The sequence below is a fragment of the Anguilla anguilla genome, chromosome 1, assembly GCF_013347855.1.
Source record: "Anguilla anguilla isolate fAngAng1 chromosome 1, fAngAng1.pri, whole genome shotgun sequence".
Lineage (NCBI taxonomy): Eukaryota > Metazoa > Chordata > Actinopteri > Anguilliformes > Anguillidae > Anguilla > Anguilla anguilla.
In genome coordinates, this window is record NC_049201.1 from 75,598,769 (window position 1) to 75,618,787 (window position 20,019).

The 20,019-nt window shown below is 47.9% G+C and overlaps 1 protein-coding gene across 3 annotated transcripts; it reads right to left on the reverse strand.

The window, feature by feature from the left end:
• Positions 1-10,335: 10,335 nt before the first annotated feature.
• Positions 10,336-19,312, reverse strand: mtfr1l (mitochondrial fission regulator 1-like). Of its 3 annotated transcripts, none has more exons than XM_035387925.1 (8): positions 19,198-19,312; positions 18,236-18,394; positions 17,942-18,046; positions 17,531-17,640; positions 16,699-16,910; positions 15,668-16,037; positions 14,248-14,405; positions 10,336-13,817 (listed from the first exon to the last, which is right to left on the reverse strand). In XM_035387925.1, the coding sequence occupies exons 2-7, from the start codon at positions 18,248-18,250 to the stop codon at positions 14,291-14,293; spliced, it is 927 nt and encodes a 308-aa protein (XP_035243816.1). In that variant the 5' UTR covers positions 18,251-18,394; positions 19,198-19,312; the 3' UTR covers positions 10,336-13,817; positions 14,248-14,290. The 3 variants fall into 3 exon arrangements, with proteins under 3 accessions (XP_035243816.1, XP_035243825.1, XP_035243834.1); XM_035387934.1 differs by having other exon boundaries at positions 14,244-14,405; XM_035387943.1 differs by having other exon boundaries at positions 19,119-19,241.
• Between the last annotated feature and the right edge of the window lie 707 nt (positions 19,313-20,019).

Genomic DNA, 20,019 nt, shown 5'->3' on the forward strand with positions numbered 1-20,019 from the left:
TCCCCTGGATGTTATTTTCAGAGGCCCCTCCCATCGAGCGGGAGCGTTCTTATTCCTCGGAAAAAAGGTCAAGTCCCCTCGTCCCCGCGCAATTTTACACACGTCTTTCCAGTGCCGTTACGCCCACGCGCCCGCGCGACGGCTGCGTGGTCGCTGTCCCTAAAAGGCTGCTTTCCATTGGCTCATTTCTGTGTTTCTTCTCCTATAGCCTGCTTTCCATTGGCTCATTTCTGTGTTTCTTCTCCTATAGCCTGCTTTCCATTGGCTCATTTCTGTGTTTCTTCGCCTATAGCCTGCTTTCCATTGGCTCATTTCTGTGTTTCTTCGCCTATAGCCTGCTTTCCATTGGCTCATTTCTGTGTTTCATCCTATAGCCTGCTTTCCATTGGCTCATTTCTGTGTTTCATCCTATAGCCTGCTTTCCATTGGCTCATTTCTGTTTCATCCTATAGCCTGCTTTCCATTGGCTCATTTCTGTGTTTCTTCTCCTGTAGCTTGCTTTCCATTGGCTCATTTCTGTGTTTCTTCGCCTATAGCCTGCTTTCCATTGGCTCATTTCTGTGTTTCTTCGCCTATAGCCTGCTTTCCATTGGCTCATTTCTGTTTGTTCTCCAATGGGTTGTTTTTGATTGGCAAATTTCAGTTTTTTCTTCAGTAGGCTGCTTTCCATTGGCTCATTTCTGTGTTTCTTCTCCTATAGCTTGCTTTCCATTGGCTAATTTCCGTGTTTCTTCTCTGATAGGCTGCATTTGATTGGATAATTTTGTGTTTCTTCTCTGTAGGCTGCTTTCCATTGACACATTCCTGATGCTGAGAGACTCATTCATTTAGACAATAAAAACAAACAAGTATTCTTCATGTTGCGCTGTCACATTTTTCAGTTTTCTTTCATGTTTTTTGTTTTTTATATGTAATGTTGTACCTCTTTATCCTCTCAGATTTTATCTAGGTTAGCCACCTTGGCCCTCATTTGATGAAAAAAAGCAGGACCACGTAGAGGAACAGGACGTCATTTAGGAAAAGACAAAGACCTTTTTATCGGCAGTCCTAACATCCATCTAACCACATGTGAAAGCTGAATGCCCGAAGGACAAGCGGTAAGACATTTCACAAACACTTCACAATAACAAACATGATTACGGTGCAGAACTGCTTACAGACGCTGGGGTACCCCCCCCCCCCCCCATCTTGGCTTTCTCCAAGCTCGCTGCTTTAAATGCAGCCTGCTTAACCGAAGGTACTGAAATCTTACTTTAAAAGGAAAGGAAGTGGGAATTGGAAGGAAAACGGTTTACAGCAGCAAACCGACTACGTCTGTCTTATCTCTGTCCCCTTACCCCTCCCTCCACACACAAACCCCCACCCCCCACTCCCCACCCCCCGCTGAATCTGTACACAAAAGCAGAGATAAACGCACATGTTCTGGATTACAAGGAAATTACTCTTTCCAAACGTCGAGAAACAGAGGAATGAATCACCGGCGACATTTAGGAGATTGGCTCTTTCCTGGTTTCGGACGAGGGGGAAATTGACGCTTCGCCGCTCGCTGGGCGGTTCCCGGTTGGGACGGCGCTGAGTCAGAGGGGGTAATTTTGTGTGTGTGCGATCACATCGTGAGCGTGACATTTACACAGCGTTTACCCGCTGGCATTTCGCCGTCACGCTTTCTAAGAATCTACAGCAACGCGCGATGATTAACCAGAATTACGACGTGAGCCTCGCACAAATTTGGTAAATGAATGGTAAATGAACTGCATTTGTATAGCGCTTTTATCCGAAGCGCTTTAGAATTGATGCCTCTCATTTACCCATTCACACACACACTCACACGCCAATGGTGAAAGGCTGCCATGCAAGGTACCAATCAACTCATTGGGAGCAATTAGTGGTTAGGTGTCTTGCTCAGGGACTTTGATACACCCAGGGCAGGGGATCGAACTGGCAACCCTCCAACTGCCAGACAGCCGCTCTTACCTCCTGAGCTATGTCGCCCTATTTGGGCCTTCGCATCTGATGGCGGAAGGCGGAGACGATTAGTGCATTTCGGGTAGTACAGTGACCCAGTTCTTGGTGCTGTCAGGAATAGATTCTGGACCATCGCTGTGTTCAGATCAACTTTTGGAACAAGGATTTAGCTGGGCTCACTGTCCGGGAAGTTCAGCTATTTTTTTTTGATGAGCTGTCATGTTTCCATTCCAAAGTGCTGTGCTTATAGTAGCTGATATAGTGAAGTGCTATTATAGTACAGTGCTGCTATAGTAAAGCTCTGATATAGTAAAGTACTGATATAGTAAAGCACTGATATAGTAAATTGCTGATATAGTAAAATGCTGATATAGTAAAGCTCTGATATAGTAAAGCTCTGATATAGTAAATTGCTGATATAGTAAAATGCTGATATAGTAAAGCTCTGATATAGTAAAGTGCTGATATAGTAAATTGCTGATATAGTAAAGCACTGATATAGTAAAGTGCTGATATAGTAAATTGCTGATATAGTAAAGCACTGATATAGTAAAGTGCTGATATAGTAAAGTAATGATATAGTAAAGCACTGATATAGTGAAGTGCTGGTATAGTAAAGCACTGATATAATAAAGCTCTGATATAGTAAAGTGCTGATATAGTAAATGGTTGATATGCTGAAGCGCTCTTTCCTCTTTTCTCCTGGGGTGAAACAGATAAACATCTTTTTCTTCCATTATCAGCCGGCTGCCCGCTCTGCTGCCTGGTTGGGTTTTTTTTTTTCTGGGAAATTTTTGATTTTCCCTGAGGCGTGGGAACCGTGGCCTTCGCTGCAGAGGCAGACGTCCACTTCCTGTAAACTCCTGAGACAGAGACGGAGGTCTGCTGATGCTCTGTAGGTATTCAGCTGAACAGTGATGAAACTGTGATTCTCCAGGGCTTTTTTAGGCCACTTGTTCAACGTGCTTCACAACTATCAATAACAATGAAAACACAAATCATGTAATATAAAGGGTTTTAAAAAAACAGTCCAACAGGGTTACATGAACTCTTATCAGCACTGATTTAATGCTGCAGGTTTCTCAGCGTTCTTTCTGTCCTGCTCTGCTTCCTGTTGGCCCCGCCTTCATGCTGCACAGCTGATCCTGATCACATGACTCCATTAATCACTGCATTGCTGTCGACTTCTACGCCCGTGGCTCTCTCTGCACTGTGCACTGCCTGCTGCTTAAACCCCAAACCCCTCCAAACTGTGCACTGTCTGCTCCTTTAACCCAAACCCCTCCAAACTGTGCACTGTCTGCTCCTTTAACCCAAACCCCTCCAAACTGTGCACTGCCTGCTACTCTGACCCAAACACCTCCAAACTGTGCACTGCCTGCTGTTTTAACCCAAACCCCTCCAAACTGTGCACTGCCTGCTACTCTGACCCAAACACCTCCAAACTGTGCACAGCCTGCTACTCTGACCCAAACACCTCCAAAGTCTGCACTTCCTTCTACTCTGACCCAAACCTCTCCAAACTGTGCACTGCCTGCTGCTTTAACCCAAACCCCTCCAAACTGTGCACTGTCTGCTCCTTTAACCCAAACCCCTCCAAACTGTGCACTGTCTGCTCCTTTAACCCAAACACCTCCAAACTGTGCACTGTCTGCTACTCTGACCCAAACTCCTCCAAAGTCTGCACTTCCTTCTACTCTGACCCAAACCTCTCCAAACTGTACACTGCCTGCTGCTTTAACCCAAACCCCTCCAGACTGAGCACTCCCTGCTACTCAGACCCAAACCCCTCCAAACTGTGCACTGCCCCCCACCATGGAGGGGGGGGGGGGTGTGGGGGCTGGCCTGGGAGTCCTCCTGGCCCCCTAACAGCCCCCCAGCCTGGACACAGATCAAACTCTGTCCATTACAGAAGGACAGCAGTTCTGCAATGCCAACATCGCCCCTCGGGAGATGTTCAATCAGACGACTGACTGGGCTAATAAAGTACCCGGCTTAATTGTGCACCAACAACAAAGCATTAGCCTGCTAATTACCTAGCCGTAATGCTTAATCACTCATGACTGTAACGACCCAAAGCCCCTCATCTTGACCCCGGTCTCTTTCCTTGAATGCAGACACACAGTGAGCCCCACAGGGATTGCTAATACTAAAAGGGCTTTTACATGCCGCATACAAGAGAAAGAGGGATCCTCTCTTTTCTGACTGAGAGAAAGAGGGGAAGAATGAGAGGTGATGTGGTGAAAGAAATAGACTCTGAGAGCGTTGCTCCGCTTCTCACATCTTAGAAGGAAGAAAGAGAGAATTTAACGCTCAGCTGGAGTTCAGCTTGGTGACAGTAGGGAGTTGAAGGGGGGTGGGCAAACAGATGGTTGTGCCTGAATCTGTAACACAACAAAAAATGCTGTAACCTGTGTGTGTGTGTGTGTGTGTGTGTGTGGGTGGTATGAGAGCGTGCATGCAACTTACATCTGTGTGTGTGCGTGCACGTGAGTGGACGGGTGCATGTATGCGTCTGTGTGTGAGTGTGTGTGTGTGCGTGCGTGCGTGCGCGCGTGCGTGTGCGTGTGTGTGTGTGTGTGTGCGCGTGAGTGAGAAACACTTTGGCCCCAGGTGGAAATGGGAAATGTGTGTATTACAGACTGTCCTGTTCCAGCACGTTCTTGCATCATTGTGTTTCGTATTTGTTTGGTTTTCTTCGCAGCCCTTTCGATAACAAAAATACCTCCCAGGCTAAAAGGTCCTCAAATGTGACTTTGTGAGGACTGGGCTAAAGCTGGAGCCACTAACTGAACATGTTTGCTCGCAAATGTTTCAGCCTTGAGGCACATCGTAAACAGGTAGAAAATCTACTTCCAGAACATGAAGGTCCTCCCCAGTATTTTGTCCCAATTACCTGGATTTGCTAATTAGCGCTATTCTTCACCCAGGATGTAGAGTTAATTAGTCAAATCAGCGGTCTGAATTCAGTGGTGGAAAAAACAAAAACATGGCAGGACTTTCTGTCTCCTAAACTTTCCACCTCTGTTCCTAAAACGTGTCATAAGTAGGGCTGTTCCCATCTCCAAGGCTTGGATTGATTTTAAACAGTGCCTTTCTCGAGGTAGCCAAACACTTACCGTGTCCAAACAGCGTATCTCTCTCTGTCCTTCCTCCTTTCTTTCCTGTTTTTTTCCCTTCACCCTGCTGTACACATTCACTCGTTCCCTCGCGACAGTTACACCTCCATCTCTTCTGCACTTCATCTGTGTGGCTTTGACACTCTATCAAACCTTTCCGCTAATCTTTTGTTAATTCTGCAATATTCTTTGACCCTCTGAGGAGTAGGTTTTCTGAAATGTTTTTTGAAAATTCAGAGTCAGAGCTCTAGGACGTCATTGCTTTCAGTTAACAGTCCTGATTGTTACGTCAGATTTAGAGCATTCAGCTAAGAACACGATGATGACATATTTGTGATCCCACACCTTTAAGGGTAAAATAGGTTGCTACATAGAACTACCCTGGCAGGACAGTCTCTCTGCATTGCAAGTCTTCTGCCTCTCACATAATTCCCAGTTCATTATATCACATTTTTATGTGCATAGCAGTAAACAAACATCGTTAATCAAGTATGCACCATTGCTAGGGTGACTGTACATTGTCAGTACTATTGCACATTTCCACGTACACTATTACAACAGTGTCAAAATAAAGAGAGATCATTTTCTTAGATGGACATCCTGTCTCTTTATTAGGCTTCTTTCATGTCACCGCTGCTATCGAGCATCAGCTGTGCTCAGTGTGGGGTGTTCCCCTGCCATCTCCATCCGACAATTAAAGGAATTCTTGTTTCTCTTACTCGGTGGATTTCCATTGGCCGTTGCCTGGATACCCGCTTCGAATTCTGAATTGTGATGTCACTACAAATGGTAAAACAAAAAAAAAAAAAAAGAATCACGAGTCTGTTTGGCAACTGGGATTTCGCAATTGCACAAACATATTTTATATGGACGAGGAATGAGACCCTTTCCATTACTGCGGTAAATATAAACAATGAGAAAAAAATTTTATGAGGTGAGTAATGTTCACTAAACATGGTACAAGCCAGAAGATTTTGCTTTTTTATTTTTTAAGGATGAAACTGAGCACAAAACCCTCCCTGCTGTCAGCAGTGGGTTTGTCAGCTCCTATCAGTGGGAGGACGAATTCCTTGGAAGATGCCGATGGATGCCGTGATTAACACAGAGGACAGAATGAAATACCCTCGCTTCACAGATAGGAAACTCCAGCAGAGAAAACGTTCACACTTTTATAGACACACACTGTGAAAAACACCAACAAATACAGCCAGACAACTGTTATTTGGGTGGGAAGCAGTGAACAAAAAAAATCATGGCGCTAGCAGTTATTAAGAGGAACATAATGGCATGAATAGTGAGCTGGACCCAGAGCCAAACTGTGATCTGGAAAGGCAGAATTAGCTTCCGTCTGTAGTGACTAGTTTGGTGTAAGAAGCTTTTCCGAAACACCTGTACTGTTGCCTTTTGCTCGGCTGTGCCACACACACACACACACACATACGGCCACACACATACACACACACAGACACACACGTATAGCCACACACACACACACGCACACACCTATATAAGCCTTACCTATAAAGTCGCTCCGCACCCCAGAAAGCTTTATCATGGGGGCGACCATGTCAACAGGTTTCATCCGAAACTTTCTACCCCTCTGCCAGCCAGTCCAGCACACGGTCTGATGAATCATCACCCTGGGAAACCCTCACCTGGTCTGGGCATTCACATGTGCCTGTACGCGCAGTGGTGCATGTATAATGGGTCTGTATGCGCAGACTGTCTGCAGTGGTGTATGTATAATGGGTCTGTATGCGCAGACTGTCTGCAGTGGTGCATGTATAATGGGTCTGTATGCGCAGACTGCCTGCAGTGGTATATATATAATGGCTCTGTATGCGCAGACTGTCTGCAGTGGTGCATGTATAATGGGTCTGTATGCGCAGACTGCCTGCAGTGGTGCATGTATAACGGGTCTGTATGCGCAGACTGTCTGCAGTGGTGCATGTATAACTAGTCTGTATGCGCAGACTGTCTGCAGTGATGCATGTATAATGGGTCTGTATGTGCAGACTGTCTGCAGTGGTGTATGTATAATGGGTCTGTATGTCTGCATGCGCAGACTGTCTGCATTGGTGCATGTATAATGGGTCTGTATGCGCAGACTGTCTGCAGTGGTGTATGTATAATGGGTCTGTATGCGCAGACTGTCTGCAGTGGTGCATGTATAATGGGTCTGTATGCGCAGACTGTCTGCAGTGGTGCATGTATAACAGGTCTGTATGCACAGACTGTCTGCAGTAGTGTATATATAACGGGTCTGTATGCGCAGACTGTCTGCAGTGATGCATGTATAACAGGTCTGTATGCGCAGACTGTCTGCAGTGGTGTATATATAACGGGTCTGTATGCGCAGTGCTGATGATGCTGATATTCTGGACCCTGGCTTACAGTAGCACTGTGCAGTGCTTCCCAGAGCTAATCATGGTGAGCGCTGAAGTTAATGGAGGTCAAATTAGAGAGGAGACCTGCCTGTACTGAGAGGAATTTACAGGTTCACTGCCCCCACACCCGGACACGTATGGCCACACACACTCACACACAGACACAGACACACGCTCACACACAGACACACATGTATGGCCACACACACACACACACACTCAAACACAGACACACAAACACACACACACTCACACCCAGACACGTATGGCCACACACACTCAAACACAGACACACAAACACACACACACTCACACCCAGACACGTATGGCCACACATACACAAACACACACACATACACACACACACACAGACACACGCTCACACACAGACACACATGTATGGCCACACACACACAGGCACACACATACGGCCACACACACACACACTCACACACAGACACATGCGTACGGCCACACACACACACTTATGGCCACACACATACACACACACAGGCACACACACGTACGACCACACACACACACACACAGACACACACATACGGCCACACACACACACACACACACTCACGGCCACACACATACACACACACAGGCACACACGTATAGCCACACACACACACTCACACACAGACACACACGTACGACCACACACACACACACACACTCATACACAGACACACACGTACGACCACACACACACATGCACACACATGCACACACACACACAACACACACACACCTATATAAGCCTTACCTATGAAGTCGCTCCACACCCCAGAAAGCTTTATCATGGGGGCCACCATGTTTACCCCTCTGGCAGCCAGGCCTGCACACAGGCTGACAAATCATCACCGTGGGAAACCCTCATCTGGCCTGGGCATTCGCTCTTCTCTGAGTCCAGCAAACAAACGCACACCGACCCGACTCATTTCCTCTCTCCTACACCCGTGGGATTCAAATGCTCAGTGCTGGGAAGTCATTATAAACGCGCTTTGGTGAGTAGGAAAATCCCAGCAACAACAAATATTATTTTTATTATTATTATTATTATTATTATTATTACATCTCACCAAGTAGCGACAGTGTTTAGGGTACAGTCTGATTATAACACACAGCATACTGTGCTATTATGACAGTGTCTCAGTGTGCAATCTTTATTTTGATTCCCGCAAATTAAATGTGAGTGCATTACAGCTGTGGAGACTGATGGGAGGATGTAGATACGGTCGTCTCTGCCCAGGTAGTGGACGTGTTTTTTTCTCCGGCGGTTTAACTCTCAGCTCACCAGACTCGCTGTCTCTCTCTCTCTGTGGACTGGCCTGGCCTGAAGCCCATTCAGGATTTCTCTGATTGGATTGGACCCCCCCAATGTCACCTTCAGCACCGTCTGCAATTAGAGCTTTTCGCAAATGCACCCGTCGCGATACCAGAAGCCTATCAGATGAACTCTCCACAGACGTCTGCCGGCAGCTAAAACGGGCCGAGCTGGCTTCGCCAGGGTGAAGGGGACCGAAGTAGGCCAAGGACTCGCGTGGAAAAATAGCAACGGAGCCGCCGATGGCCTGGATCGGACTGGACCTTCGGGAGAGGAACCGGGTTAGCCAGAAACTTCGAAAGTTAGCTCTGTCGCTCTGTCTCCACCGAGCAGCAATTTACTGTGCAGAACGCGCGTATACGTGTGAGTGTGTGTGCGTGGGGGGGGGGGGACTCAGACCACAACCACATCCTCTGGACTGGCTGCAGAGTTGCTCGTGGGGTTTTTTTTTTTTTTTTTTTTTACATTTTTTACAAAGCGTCCAAACTTTCCGTTGGTGTTTTTCCCCCCCTGTGATCACTTGTGGTGGTTAAACAAAAAACAGAACTGTGTGGTGGGTGAAACAGAAATTGATATTACTCCCACCGACATTTGTCTGAATTACGTTTTATTTATTTTTTTAAAACCAGACAGATAATGCCACAGCTCTGTGGTCATTTCTGGTGCTGGTGCATTACTCTCTTTGCTCTGGGTTCAGATGCACAGGAAATATTAAAGTGAAATGAGTGCAGTTTTTCCCACATGGTTTCAATAGAGACTCTGACAGGACAACATCCTGCTGGCATTTGTTTGTCATCAAACACCCGAAACGGCATGACAGTGCATTGATAGCGACTGGGGTGAATGAATGAAAATGAGCAACGCTGCCCCCTAGAGGACGTTTTTAACTGAAGCTGTGGAATTTATAACCAATCGCACATCATCATTTTGTAGTGGAGTTGAGAGACACAGAGAGCTCCTACGTGACTCTCTACTGCTGCGGCAAAAAACAGGTCATGACCTTGTCTAAAGCGGGTTTGCTCTGTGGTTCTAATTGTGTCGCTGATGACTTAACCAGCGGCAGCGTCGCGTTCTGCAGCAGATGTTTTGGTGGCACGACGGGTGCAGAACTTATTACTGCGCTGAACAGCACAACACTTCAATAAACTACATTTACCAGCTAGTTCGGTCAGCAGCGCTCAACTCCTGTAAGAATATTGTGACACCGCCATCTGGTGGTCATTTTGTCACATCACCGCGTAAAAAAAAAAACCTACACTTTGTAAAGTTGCATAATCGCACGGCGGGTGGCCTAACATTGAGCCAAAATCGGCCCGTGAGCTGAATTTTCCTAAATGAAAATAAAAACGGCTAAATTAAACAGAAATGCAATATCTTTGCCTTTTTTTCCCAGCTCATGCCAAGCTTAACTGCACAACTCTGCTCCATAAATTCATCTTCAGTTCAAATTTAAGTCCTTCTCCCCCCCTCCCCCTTCAGTACTTCAGTACTATGTCCCACGACAAAGAGAAGAGAAAGCTTTTGTGGCTTAAAGTACCAGTCCACTTTAAGTTTATTTTAAATGCAAGACTTACAAACAGATCACTCTCCATTCAGCAAAAAAAAAACAACAAAAAAAAAAACCAAGCAAACACAAACTGCAGACAGCTTTCCTGTTTCAGTTGTTTGAGAGGCTCCTTTCCTCTTGAAGCCACCTTTGACCTCTGACCCCAAAACAGAGCGAGGAGATGGAGGATGGAAGTGTTAGCGTGTCGTCACTACTCCCGTTTCTCTTTCTTTTTTTAAAGGATTAAATCACGTACTGTACTGGTGAGTCCTGCAAATAACTACACCTATCTACCCCCTCCTTTCATCTCTCAGGGGCTATAGAACCCTAGGTAGGCTGAGTGAAGCCATGCGATGAACCCCCCCCCCACACACACACAAAATAATGAAGTAGTACAAATAAAGCACATTTTGTAGAGCACTTCATATCCCTTTAGTCTGAAGCTGGTTTTTTTTTTTTAAAAACATTCTTTGTAGTGAGAGTGACAGTGAGGTTTCTTAACAGGGTTACACATTTGTTGGGGTCTGTGACTGACAGCACAGAGTAGCTCCACCCATTAGAATGGAGAAAATAGTCAGATTCCCATTGAAAGTTTTTTTTTTTTTTTATTACTCTAGAAGGCAGAGTATGGATGAAAAAAAACAGGCCGCGGGTTTTAAAATGGTGAATGTGACCAACAGGACCGCATGGCAAGACAGAGGAACACGGGCAGGAAGGTGGTGGCTATGTTGTCATTCCCGCCAACAGTGAAACATGTACACCTCACAGCAAAGTAACACTGATAAATTATACAACACATCTTCCCCACCTAACTAGCTAAATATGCTATTCATACAGCTCGGTAAGAGCAACGTCCCACACACGCACGAGCTCACGCGCAAAAATATAAGAACAGAGCAATAATCAATACCCGCCCCCCCCAGCCAAAAAAAAAGTGAGCAGCAGCATTTGTTCTACATGAGAAGGCGGGGCTTAAGAGTGACAGCTGGTAGGTGGTAGCTGGGCTGCCCAATGCCATGGCTCCATCTAGGCAGAGCCCGAATGTGATTGGGCGACGGCGTTTGGGTTTGGAGCGATGAGAAGGGGCGTGCCCGGGTGACACCTCACGTTTCGGAGCAGACCCGCAGATGTCTACGCTCGTGCACACGGCTGCGGTGGCAGATGATTGGCTGTTCCAAACTGGGGGTGGGAGCTGGACATGCTGAGCCCCACACTGGGCGCCAAATATTACAAAACTAAGAAATTTTTATCGAGGCATCGACAGGGAGGGAGCTTAGAGATGCCCCAAACTCACTCTTTCACACCTCTTTCTTTTTTTCCTTCTCTCTCTCTCTCTGACACATGCTTTTCTCTTCTCTTTCACTCTTTGCTCCCCCACTCCTCTTCCAAGTTCGCCCTCATTCCTCCGTTCTCTCGTTCTCTCACTCTCTGAAACACTGCGCTGCTCCCTTTAACCTCCACACACCTGCAGAGCTGACAGGGCGTTCTCTTCAAGCAAACATGAGACCAATCGGGGGGGACAAGAAGGGTTCAAAAAAAAATCTTCACCAAACACAGCACCATACATCTGGGGTGACCGGCTTTAAACAGGCAGCTACGGCACACGCGCGCACATGCACATACGTACATACACACACAGACACACACACAGCATTTACAATTTACAACAAGTCCATTAGTTGGCCACCATTCTCCCCACATGCATTTATTTTCTTCTCAAGAACGGCTCGTCATTTCCCGGGAAAACATTATTTTACCTGGAATTGAACAACTAGCAGTAGTGTACAGGAGCTAGCGGCCTCGTCCGAGAGCTAGCGGCGTCGTCCGAGAGCTAGCGGCGTCGTCCGAGAGCTAGCGGCGTCGTCCGAGAGCTAGCGGCTTCTTCCGAGAGCTAGCGGCGTCGTCCGAGAGCTAGCGGCGTCGTCCGAGAGCTAGCGGCGTCGTCCGAGAGCTAGCGGCGTCGTCCGAGAGCTAGCGGCGTCGTCCGAGAGCTAGCGGCGTCGTCCGAGAGCTAGCGGCGTCGTCCGAGAGCTAGCGGCCTCGTCCGAGAGCTAGCGGCCTCGTCCGAGAGCTAGCGGCGTCGTCCGAGAGCTAGCGGCCTCGTCCGAGAGCTAGCGGCGTCGTCCGAGAGCTAGCGATATCACCCAAGTTCTGCAGGCACCCGCCGTTAGAACAAAAACCCTCCTGACAGTACGACCCGCGTCGCAGCCAAACAACCCGCCGCCCTTTTGGATCACTCCACTGCATCACAACTCGTAAACTAAACAAAATGAATGAAAAAACAAACAAATGCTTCAGGAGTATGCATGAAGGGAATGGCAGTGCCATTTACCCAGAATCCTTTACAAGCCTGGCTAAAAAATAAAATAAAAACACTTGCACAAGCCACAAGAGTCACGCCCTTTCACACAACTACAGCACCAGAGGGCGTAGTTCGAGCTGTGATGTCACAGAGGAGGTAGTCCAAGCTGTGATGTCACAGAGGGGTGTAGTCCGAGCTGTAATGTCATAGAGGGCATAGTATGAGCTGCAATGTCACAGAGGGGGGTAGTATGAGCTGCGATGTCACAGAGGGGGGTAGTATGAGCTGCGATGTCACAGAGGGGGGTAGTCCAAGCTGCGATGTCACAGAGGGGGGTAGTCCAAGCTGCGATGTCACAGAGGGGGGTAGTCCAAGCTGCGATGTCACAGAGGGGGGTAGTCCAAGCTGCGATGTCACAGAGGGGGGTAGTCCAAGCTGCGATGTCACAGAGGGGGGTAGTCCAAGCTGCGATGTCACAGACGGCCTAGTCTGAGCTGCGATGTCACAGAAGGCGTAGTCCAAGCTGCGATGTCAAAGAGGGCCTAGTCTCAGCTGTGATGTTACACTACAGTAACCGTGAGGTGCAGCGTGATTCAGCAGTGTGCACATATTCTGCTTTTACTAAAACAATTACAGGCTGGAGAGAAAAAATTAAAACAAAAACACTACAGCAAATAATAATAATAATGATAATAATAACACAATTTGTACACCGCCCCCCCCAAAAAAAAACATGCTGTGCTCAGACAAAGATTCAAAAAAAAAAAAAAAAAAAAATTCAAAAGAAAAACAAATTTCAAACAATATTCAAGCACTGGGATTGGTCAGTTTCTGTTCGTATGTTAGCTGTTACCACCAGGTCAGGGAAGAACAGGCTGAAGGTGGGGGGGGGGGGGGGGGGGGTACAGAAGTCTGTGCCTAGGGGCCGTGGAGTAAAACCCTGTACAGCTGCTTTTAGTCCTGCTGTGTGGGGGTGCTTCAAAACAGGAAGCTGGGGGTCCTTCTGCCTGATGTGCCCCCCAGCTCTTCTGGGTCAGGGGGTCAGAGGCGTGTGAGGTGGAGTTTGGGGGAGGTGGGGGCGCCAGGGCAGGGCTGTCCCCTGATGATGTGATGCTGTCAGACGGCTGGAGTCTCAATGGCAATGTGGTCCGGAGGCAAATGCCTAGCAACAGAGTGGGGGGGCGGGGGTGAGGATGCAGCCAACAACCAAGAAGATGTGTGCGTGTGCGTGTGCATGTGCGTGTGGGCCCATCCAGACACTAGAACAGTGCCTTAACAGATACCAGATCATGGGGCCCATCCACACATTGGAACATCATTTGACTCCAGCAATCACAGAGCATGTTGCAAACAAACAAAAAAACAAAGCCAATGGTGACTGGCTGATATTTGCTAGTTTTTTCCGAATAGGAATCATCCCGGAACTAAAGCCAGAAAGTATCAACCAATCACCATTCGCGTTTTTCTGTTGGTAGTTACCATAGTACTCCCTGACTGGCAGAGCCATTTTTTTCTAGTCAGGAAGGTGATGTCACCACCATCTTGGCTATAATCAGAAGGGAAGGGCTGTGAGTGGGCGTGGTCTGACCTACTATGAGGGCGGAGTCGAGGGGCATGAGGTACGAGGGGGCGGGGCTACTTGTTCTTCATGACGACGTCCTCTTCCTTCAAGGTGAACTTCTTCCTCAGCGCCTCGGAGATGAGAGAGGCGGAGTCTTCGTCCCGCAGGGAGGTGCAGCCGCGGTTGTACCTGAACACAGGGGACCCCAAAATTACTACATTTCTTCCCCCCCCCCTCAGACAGCAGACATAACTAAATGATCCAGGCACACCGACAGGCACTAAGCCCCCGATTGGCTTCATGAGCCTGTGCATGGGCGTGCCGTCCATGGCAGTCACAGCGGACCGTAGAGAGCCGTTTCTACGGCTACGCTTTCACAGGCAAAAATAACCTTAATAATGAGCTCCCTGGATGCCTCCCTGGAGCACAGAAGAAACAGATCCAGGACCAGCCTCCACCAGCTGCCCAGAAAGGCTGGGTTTAGGATCTGGGTTGGGTTAGGTAAGATTATCAGCTCAGAAAGGCTGGGTTTAGGATCTGGGTTGGGTTAGGTAAGATTAGCAGCACAGAAAGGCTGGGTTTAGGATCTGGGTTGGGTTATTTAAGCTCAGCTGCCTAGAAAGGCTGGGTTTAGGATCTGGGTTGGGTTAGGTAAGATCAGCTGCCCAGAAAGGCTGGGTTTAGGATCTGGGTTGGGTTAGGTAAGATTAGCAGCGCAGAAAGGCTGGGTTTAGGATCTGGGTTGGGTTATTTAAGCTCAGCTGCCTAGAAAGGCTGGGTTTAGGATCTGGGTTGGGTTAGGTAAGAATAGCAGCTCAGAAAGGCTGGGTTTAGGATCTGGGTTGGGTTAGGTAAGATTAGCAGCACAGAAAGGCTGGGTTTAGGATCTGGGTTGGGTTAGGTAAGATCAGCAGCTCAGAAAGGCTGGGTTTAGGATCTGGGTTGGGTTAGGTAAGATCAGCTGCTCAGAAAGGCTGGGTTTAGGATCTGGGTTGGGTTAGGTAAGATCAGCTGCTCAGAAAGGCTGGGTTTAGGATCTGGGTTGGGTTAGGTAAGATTAGCAGCTCAGAAAGGCTGGGTTTAGGATCTGGGCTGGGTTAGGTAAGATCAGCTGCCCAGAAAGGCTGGGTTTAGGATCTGGGTTGGGTTAGGTAAGATTAGCAGCTCAGAAAGGCTGGGTTTAGGATCTGGGCTGGGTTAGGTAAGATCAGCTGCCCAGAGAGGCTGGGTTTAGTATCCTTACGGTTAGCTTACAATGTGCATTCTAAATTTGATTAAACATTAACGTAAATGCCCCCCACCCCCCATGTTTCAGACCTAATGTACCACATTTTTAGTGACCTGTTGTTTTCGGTTAACTGTTTGTTAAAGGAGCCACACGAATGAAGCCGAAGTGAATTAAAACGAGTGACATGAAATGAGCAGTGAATTCTGAGCAGGTGACCCCTCACCTGTCCTTGCTCATCTTCATGCGGTTCATGTCCTTCAGGATGTCCATGACGTCGGCGAAGCTGGTGGACTTGGACAGAGACACCGTGTCCTCCTCCGCCTCCCGGAACTCCATGGTGGGCCGGTCCAGGTCGAAGGTCGCCGAGGCCGTCATGGAGACAGGAGGGATGGGGTCGGGCACCAGCTCGGACACCTCCTCCACCTCCTCCTCCTCTTCTTCCTCCTCGTCTTCCTCCTCCTCCTCCTCGGTCACGTCGCTGATGACGAAGGAGGCAGAGCTAGGCTGGTAGGCCGGGGTCTCGAAGGGCGCCATGGAGAAGCCCATGCTGGTGTCGTCCGGAGACAGCAGGTCAGGGGTGAGGGGGTTGGAGTCTGAGGACCAATAGGAACAGAGCAGTGAGATAAAGATCCAACAGAAACAGCAGAGTGAGATGGAGATCCAATAGGAACAAAACAGTGTGATGGAGAACTGCCACTCTACCAGGGTAACCTGGGAGACACAGAGCCTGCCGCTCTACCTGGGAGACACAGAGCCTGCCGCTCTACCTGGGAGAGACAGTGCCTGCCGCTCTACCTGGGTAACCTGGGAGAGACAGAGCCTGCTGCTCTACCTGGAAGACACAGAACCTGCTGCTCTACCTGGGTAACCTGGGAGACACAGAACCTGCCGCTCTACCTGAGAGACACATAGCCTGCCGCTCTACCTGGGAGAGACAGAGCCTGCCGCTCTACCTGAGAGACACAGAGCCTGCTGCTCTACCTGGGTAACCTGGGAGACACAGAACCTGCCGCTCTACCTGAGAGACACATAGCCTGCCGCTCTACCTGGGAGAGACAGAGCCTGCCATTCTACCTGAGAGACACAGAGCCTGCCGCTCTACCTGAGAGACACAGAGCCTGCCGCTCTACCTGGGAGAGACAGAGCATGCCGCTCCACCTGGGAGAGACAGAGCCTGCCGCTCTACCTGGGAGAGACAGAGCCTGCCGCAGAGATGGAGCGAGCGTTCACACGCGCCCTCCCCAGCGCCCTTACCGGACTCGTTGGCCACGATCTTGGCGATCTGCGCGCGCAGGCGGCTGAGCTCGTCCTGCAGGGCGGTGGTGCGGTTGAGCGCCGTCACGCCCGGCTTCTTCAGCCCCTCCACCTTCTTCCCCTCGCGCCGGAAGTTTGGCACCGACGAGTTCCTGTGCAGCACCAGCAGGGGCGTCGGCCGCCACTCGTGCCTGAGCGGGCGGGTGTCACTCCTGGGGGAGGACAGGAGGGGTGGGGGAGAGGGAGGGAGAGAATGAGGGAGAAAGCAGATGAGAGGGAAAGAGAATGCAAGAGAGGTAGAGAGTGCGTGAGAGAGGGAGAGTGTGTGAGAGAAAGAGGAAGGGAGAGAGTGTGTGAGAGAGAGGGAGAGTGTGTGAGAGAAAGAGGAAGGGAGAGAGTGTGTGAGACAGAGGGAGTGTGTGAGAGAGAGGGAGTGTGTGAGAGAGAGGGAGTGTGTGAGAGAGAGGGAGAGTGTGTGTGTGTGAGAGACAGTGAGTATGTGTGTGTGAGAAAGAGGTAGAGAATGTGTAAAAGGGAGTGAATGTGTGAGAGAGGAAGAAAGTGTGAGAGAGAGGGGGAGAGACAGGGGGTGTGAGGGTGTGTGTGTGAGAGAGAGAGAGGGCGAGGGAGAGTGTGTGTGCGAAAGAGAAAAAGCAGGTGTAGAAGGTAAGAGTCTCAGTGAAGACAAAGGAACAGCACTGAGAGGGAGCAGCACTGAGTGGGAGCAGCACTGAGTGGGAGCAGCACTGAGTGGGAGCAGCAGAGTGGGAGCAGTAGTGAGAGGGATGCAGCACTGAGAGGGAACAGTACTGAGAGGGCAGCAGCAGCTCACCGCACTCTAGCGTACGTCTCCTCCTCATCGGCGGCGATCCAGGCGATATCAGCCAGAGTGGGCACCATGGGGCCGTCCATGGGCCTCAGAGGGGGCAGGCCAGGGAGCGCCTGTTCCAGAGGGAGGACCGTCAATCAAGGGTGTCGCCATAGCAACAGGGAGATTAGGGTATGGGGTTGGTTAGCATGCACATGTCCACATTTCTAAAGTGGGATTAATTCTGGAAACCAAGAGCACTTCCTCACTTATCTAAACCACAATTGACTAAGCCTGCAAATTTTCAATCAAAAAATACAAGACTAACCGTAAATACGTGGAGATATTTTGGTCCATGGAATTTGGTAAAACAATACACCTTTGTTATACAAAGCTAATTTCCTAATTTTCGCGCGGTTTGTTGGGAGGTCTTACCTGAAAACATGCCCGTTGGCAAGGTTTGAGCGGCAGCGTGGAGCCAATTCGTCTCACAACGCTGCGCGTCGATCCGTGCGGTTTGTTCTGCCAAATCGGAATGACCTGCAGGAAAGCCGGTAACAAATTGAATTTCTTAAACGTGCCAAACGAATACATGCACGCAGAGAGGTATTGGCAATTCGCAGCTGCTATTCACAAAATTGGCTTTTTATGGAGATACTGTACTGTCACCTACTTAATTTGTATTTATTTTACTCTGAAGGTACAGGCGAGGTTCGCAAAGCTCCTTACCGTGTCAGTTTCCATGTCCAACGCGACAGTTTCCCCACAGATTACACAAAATCTGTGTTTACTTTTGAATTTATAAACAGCAATACTTGCTTAGTAAGCAAACGACATGTTGTACTGGTAGAGGATTTTTCAGTCGATGACAGAAAGATCAGGGAGCATCTAAAATGAAAGACAAAACGGAATGGAGCAATTTAATAGAGGCATTTGCAGTGCAACTAATCTATTGTCTATCTTAATAGCAAATAACTCTCCGGTACGCTTGCAATACAAGCAAAAATCTTACCTAGTCATGCTATTACTTTCGGCTGTTTTGACCACAAACAACCATCCGTGCTCATGTAAATAATAATAATCTTAGAATTTATAGAAGTAGTGTCTTCGTGTTAATTTTATGCAGATAATTTGCTTGATATAAGATTAGCAACACAGTGGGCTAACTAGCCTGCAGGATGACACAGCCTAATATTGCAGCGAGTTAAATTGCTGATTGAGCAGCCAGCCATCTAACAATAAATAACTATCGATAACTGTATGGTCAAATACCTACATCAGCAAGAAAGCTAGCTAGATACATCGGTCTAATGGAGCTTGTTATTACGAGATCGCTATAGCACACGCTAACGCAAAGCTTTTGAGCTAGACTATCTGTCAGACTAGCTAAACTGATCCAGTAAAAGCAAAGTAACAAACGTTAGCTAGTCAACATTAACAAGATAATTTGCTACCAAGATATTTACAGTCAGTTCGTCTCTGGAGTACTTTGGTTGACCCTCAATTGCACACAGATAGCATGTAGCTAGATTAGTTACCACCAATCTCGTCTAACTGCACAAACTGAAACAAATGTTCGTTGTGTAGCTCTGAGAGGTCAGATACAACTTACAGTTTCGATGCAGTATTTCAGAGCCTTTGTCGTAAATATTTATAACTAAAATCGTCCGTTGTTCTTTCCGCGTTCTTACCTTTGTGTTTATCTAGGTAGTTTGCAGTGGGGGCTTCACTAGGCCCGGAAAGACCGTCTTGTATATTGTCCTTTCCGATTGGCTAACGGGTTGCACGCTACACCTGAATAGCCAATAGAACGTGAACAGCAACAAGCGACGCTTCCTTTGCGATTAGAGCGGTTGAGAGAGCCCGTCAAGCCCTGAGTGTATGTCTTGTTGTAACACTGCCCCCTTTCCTTCACAAACAGTACTGCAATATGTACTGACTTTCATTTACACTTGTAACTAATTAGTACGCGATAATCTCAACATTAAACTTGTTGTACATCTAATAGAAAATGTCGCTTCGCTAAAGAGTGGTGGCACCCATACATTTTATAAGCCTATTTTGGGGCGCAGTATATGTAAAGTGACACATACCGTTTATAATGCCTTGAAGGCACTTACTTCATTCTAATTACCATGTCAATGTCAGTTTGAATATTTTTAAATATGTATTTATTCCCGCGTAGGACAAAGGGTTTGCTTTGATTTTGTAAAATCATTTGCCTCCGAGCAGTGAAACTCCTGTCGGTTGGCGTTGTTGAATGTTGTAATGGACTGGTTTAGCTCAGTCAGAAAGTGGCATTTGGGTTGGTGTTTCGCATGCTAAGTCACGCCATGACTTTTTTTTATTTTTATTTTTTTTAAGAACACTGCATCAAACCATAGACTGTATATAAATACAAGCCCTTGCTGCGGGATGGTGGTGGATACTCTAAAATAAAATAAAACAAAATAAAAAAATAACACTTTTATAAAGTGATTTTCATTGCACTGCAACACTTTCAAAGTGCTTTA

Excerpts from the sequence above, each read along its gene's own strand:
- mtfr1l (XM_035387925.1), bottom strand. Across the intron at positions 16,911-17,530 it reads GAGACGTACGCTAGAGTGCG|GAGTGACACCCGCCCGCTCA; the intron begins GTGAGCTGCTGC and ends GTCCTCCCCCAG. Across the intron at positions 16,038-16,698 it reads GATCGTGGCCAACGAGTCCG|ACTCCAACCCCCTCACCCCT; the intron begins GTAAGGGCGCTG and ends ATTGGTCCTCAG.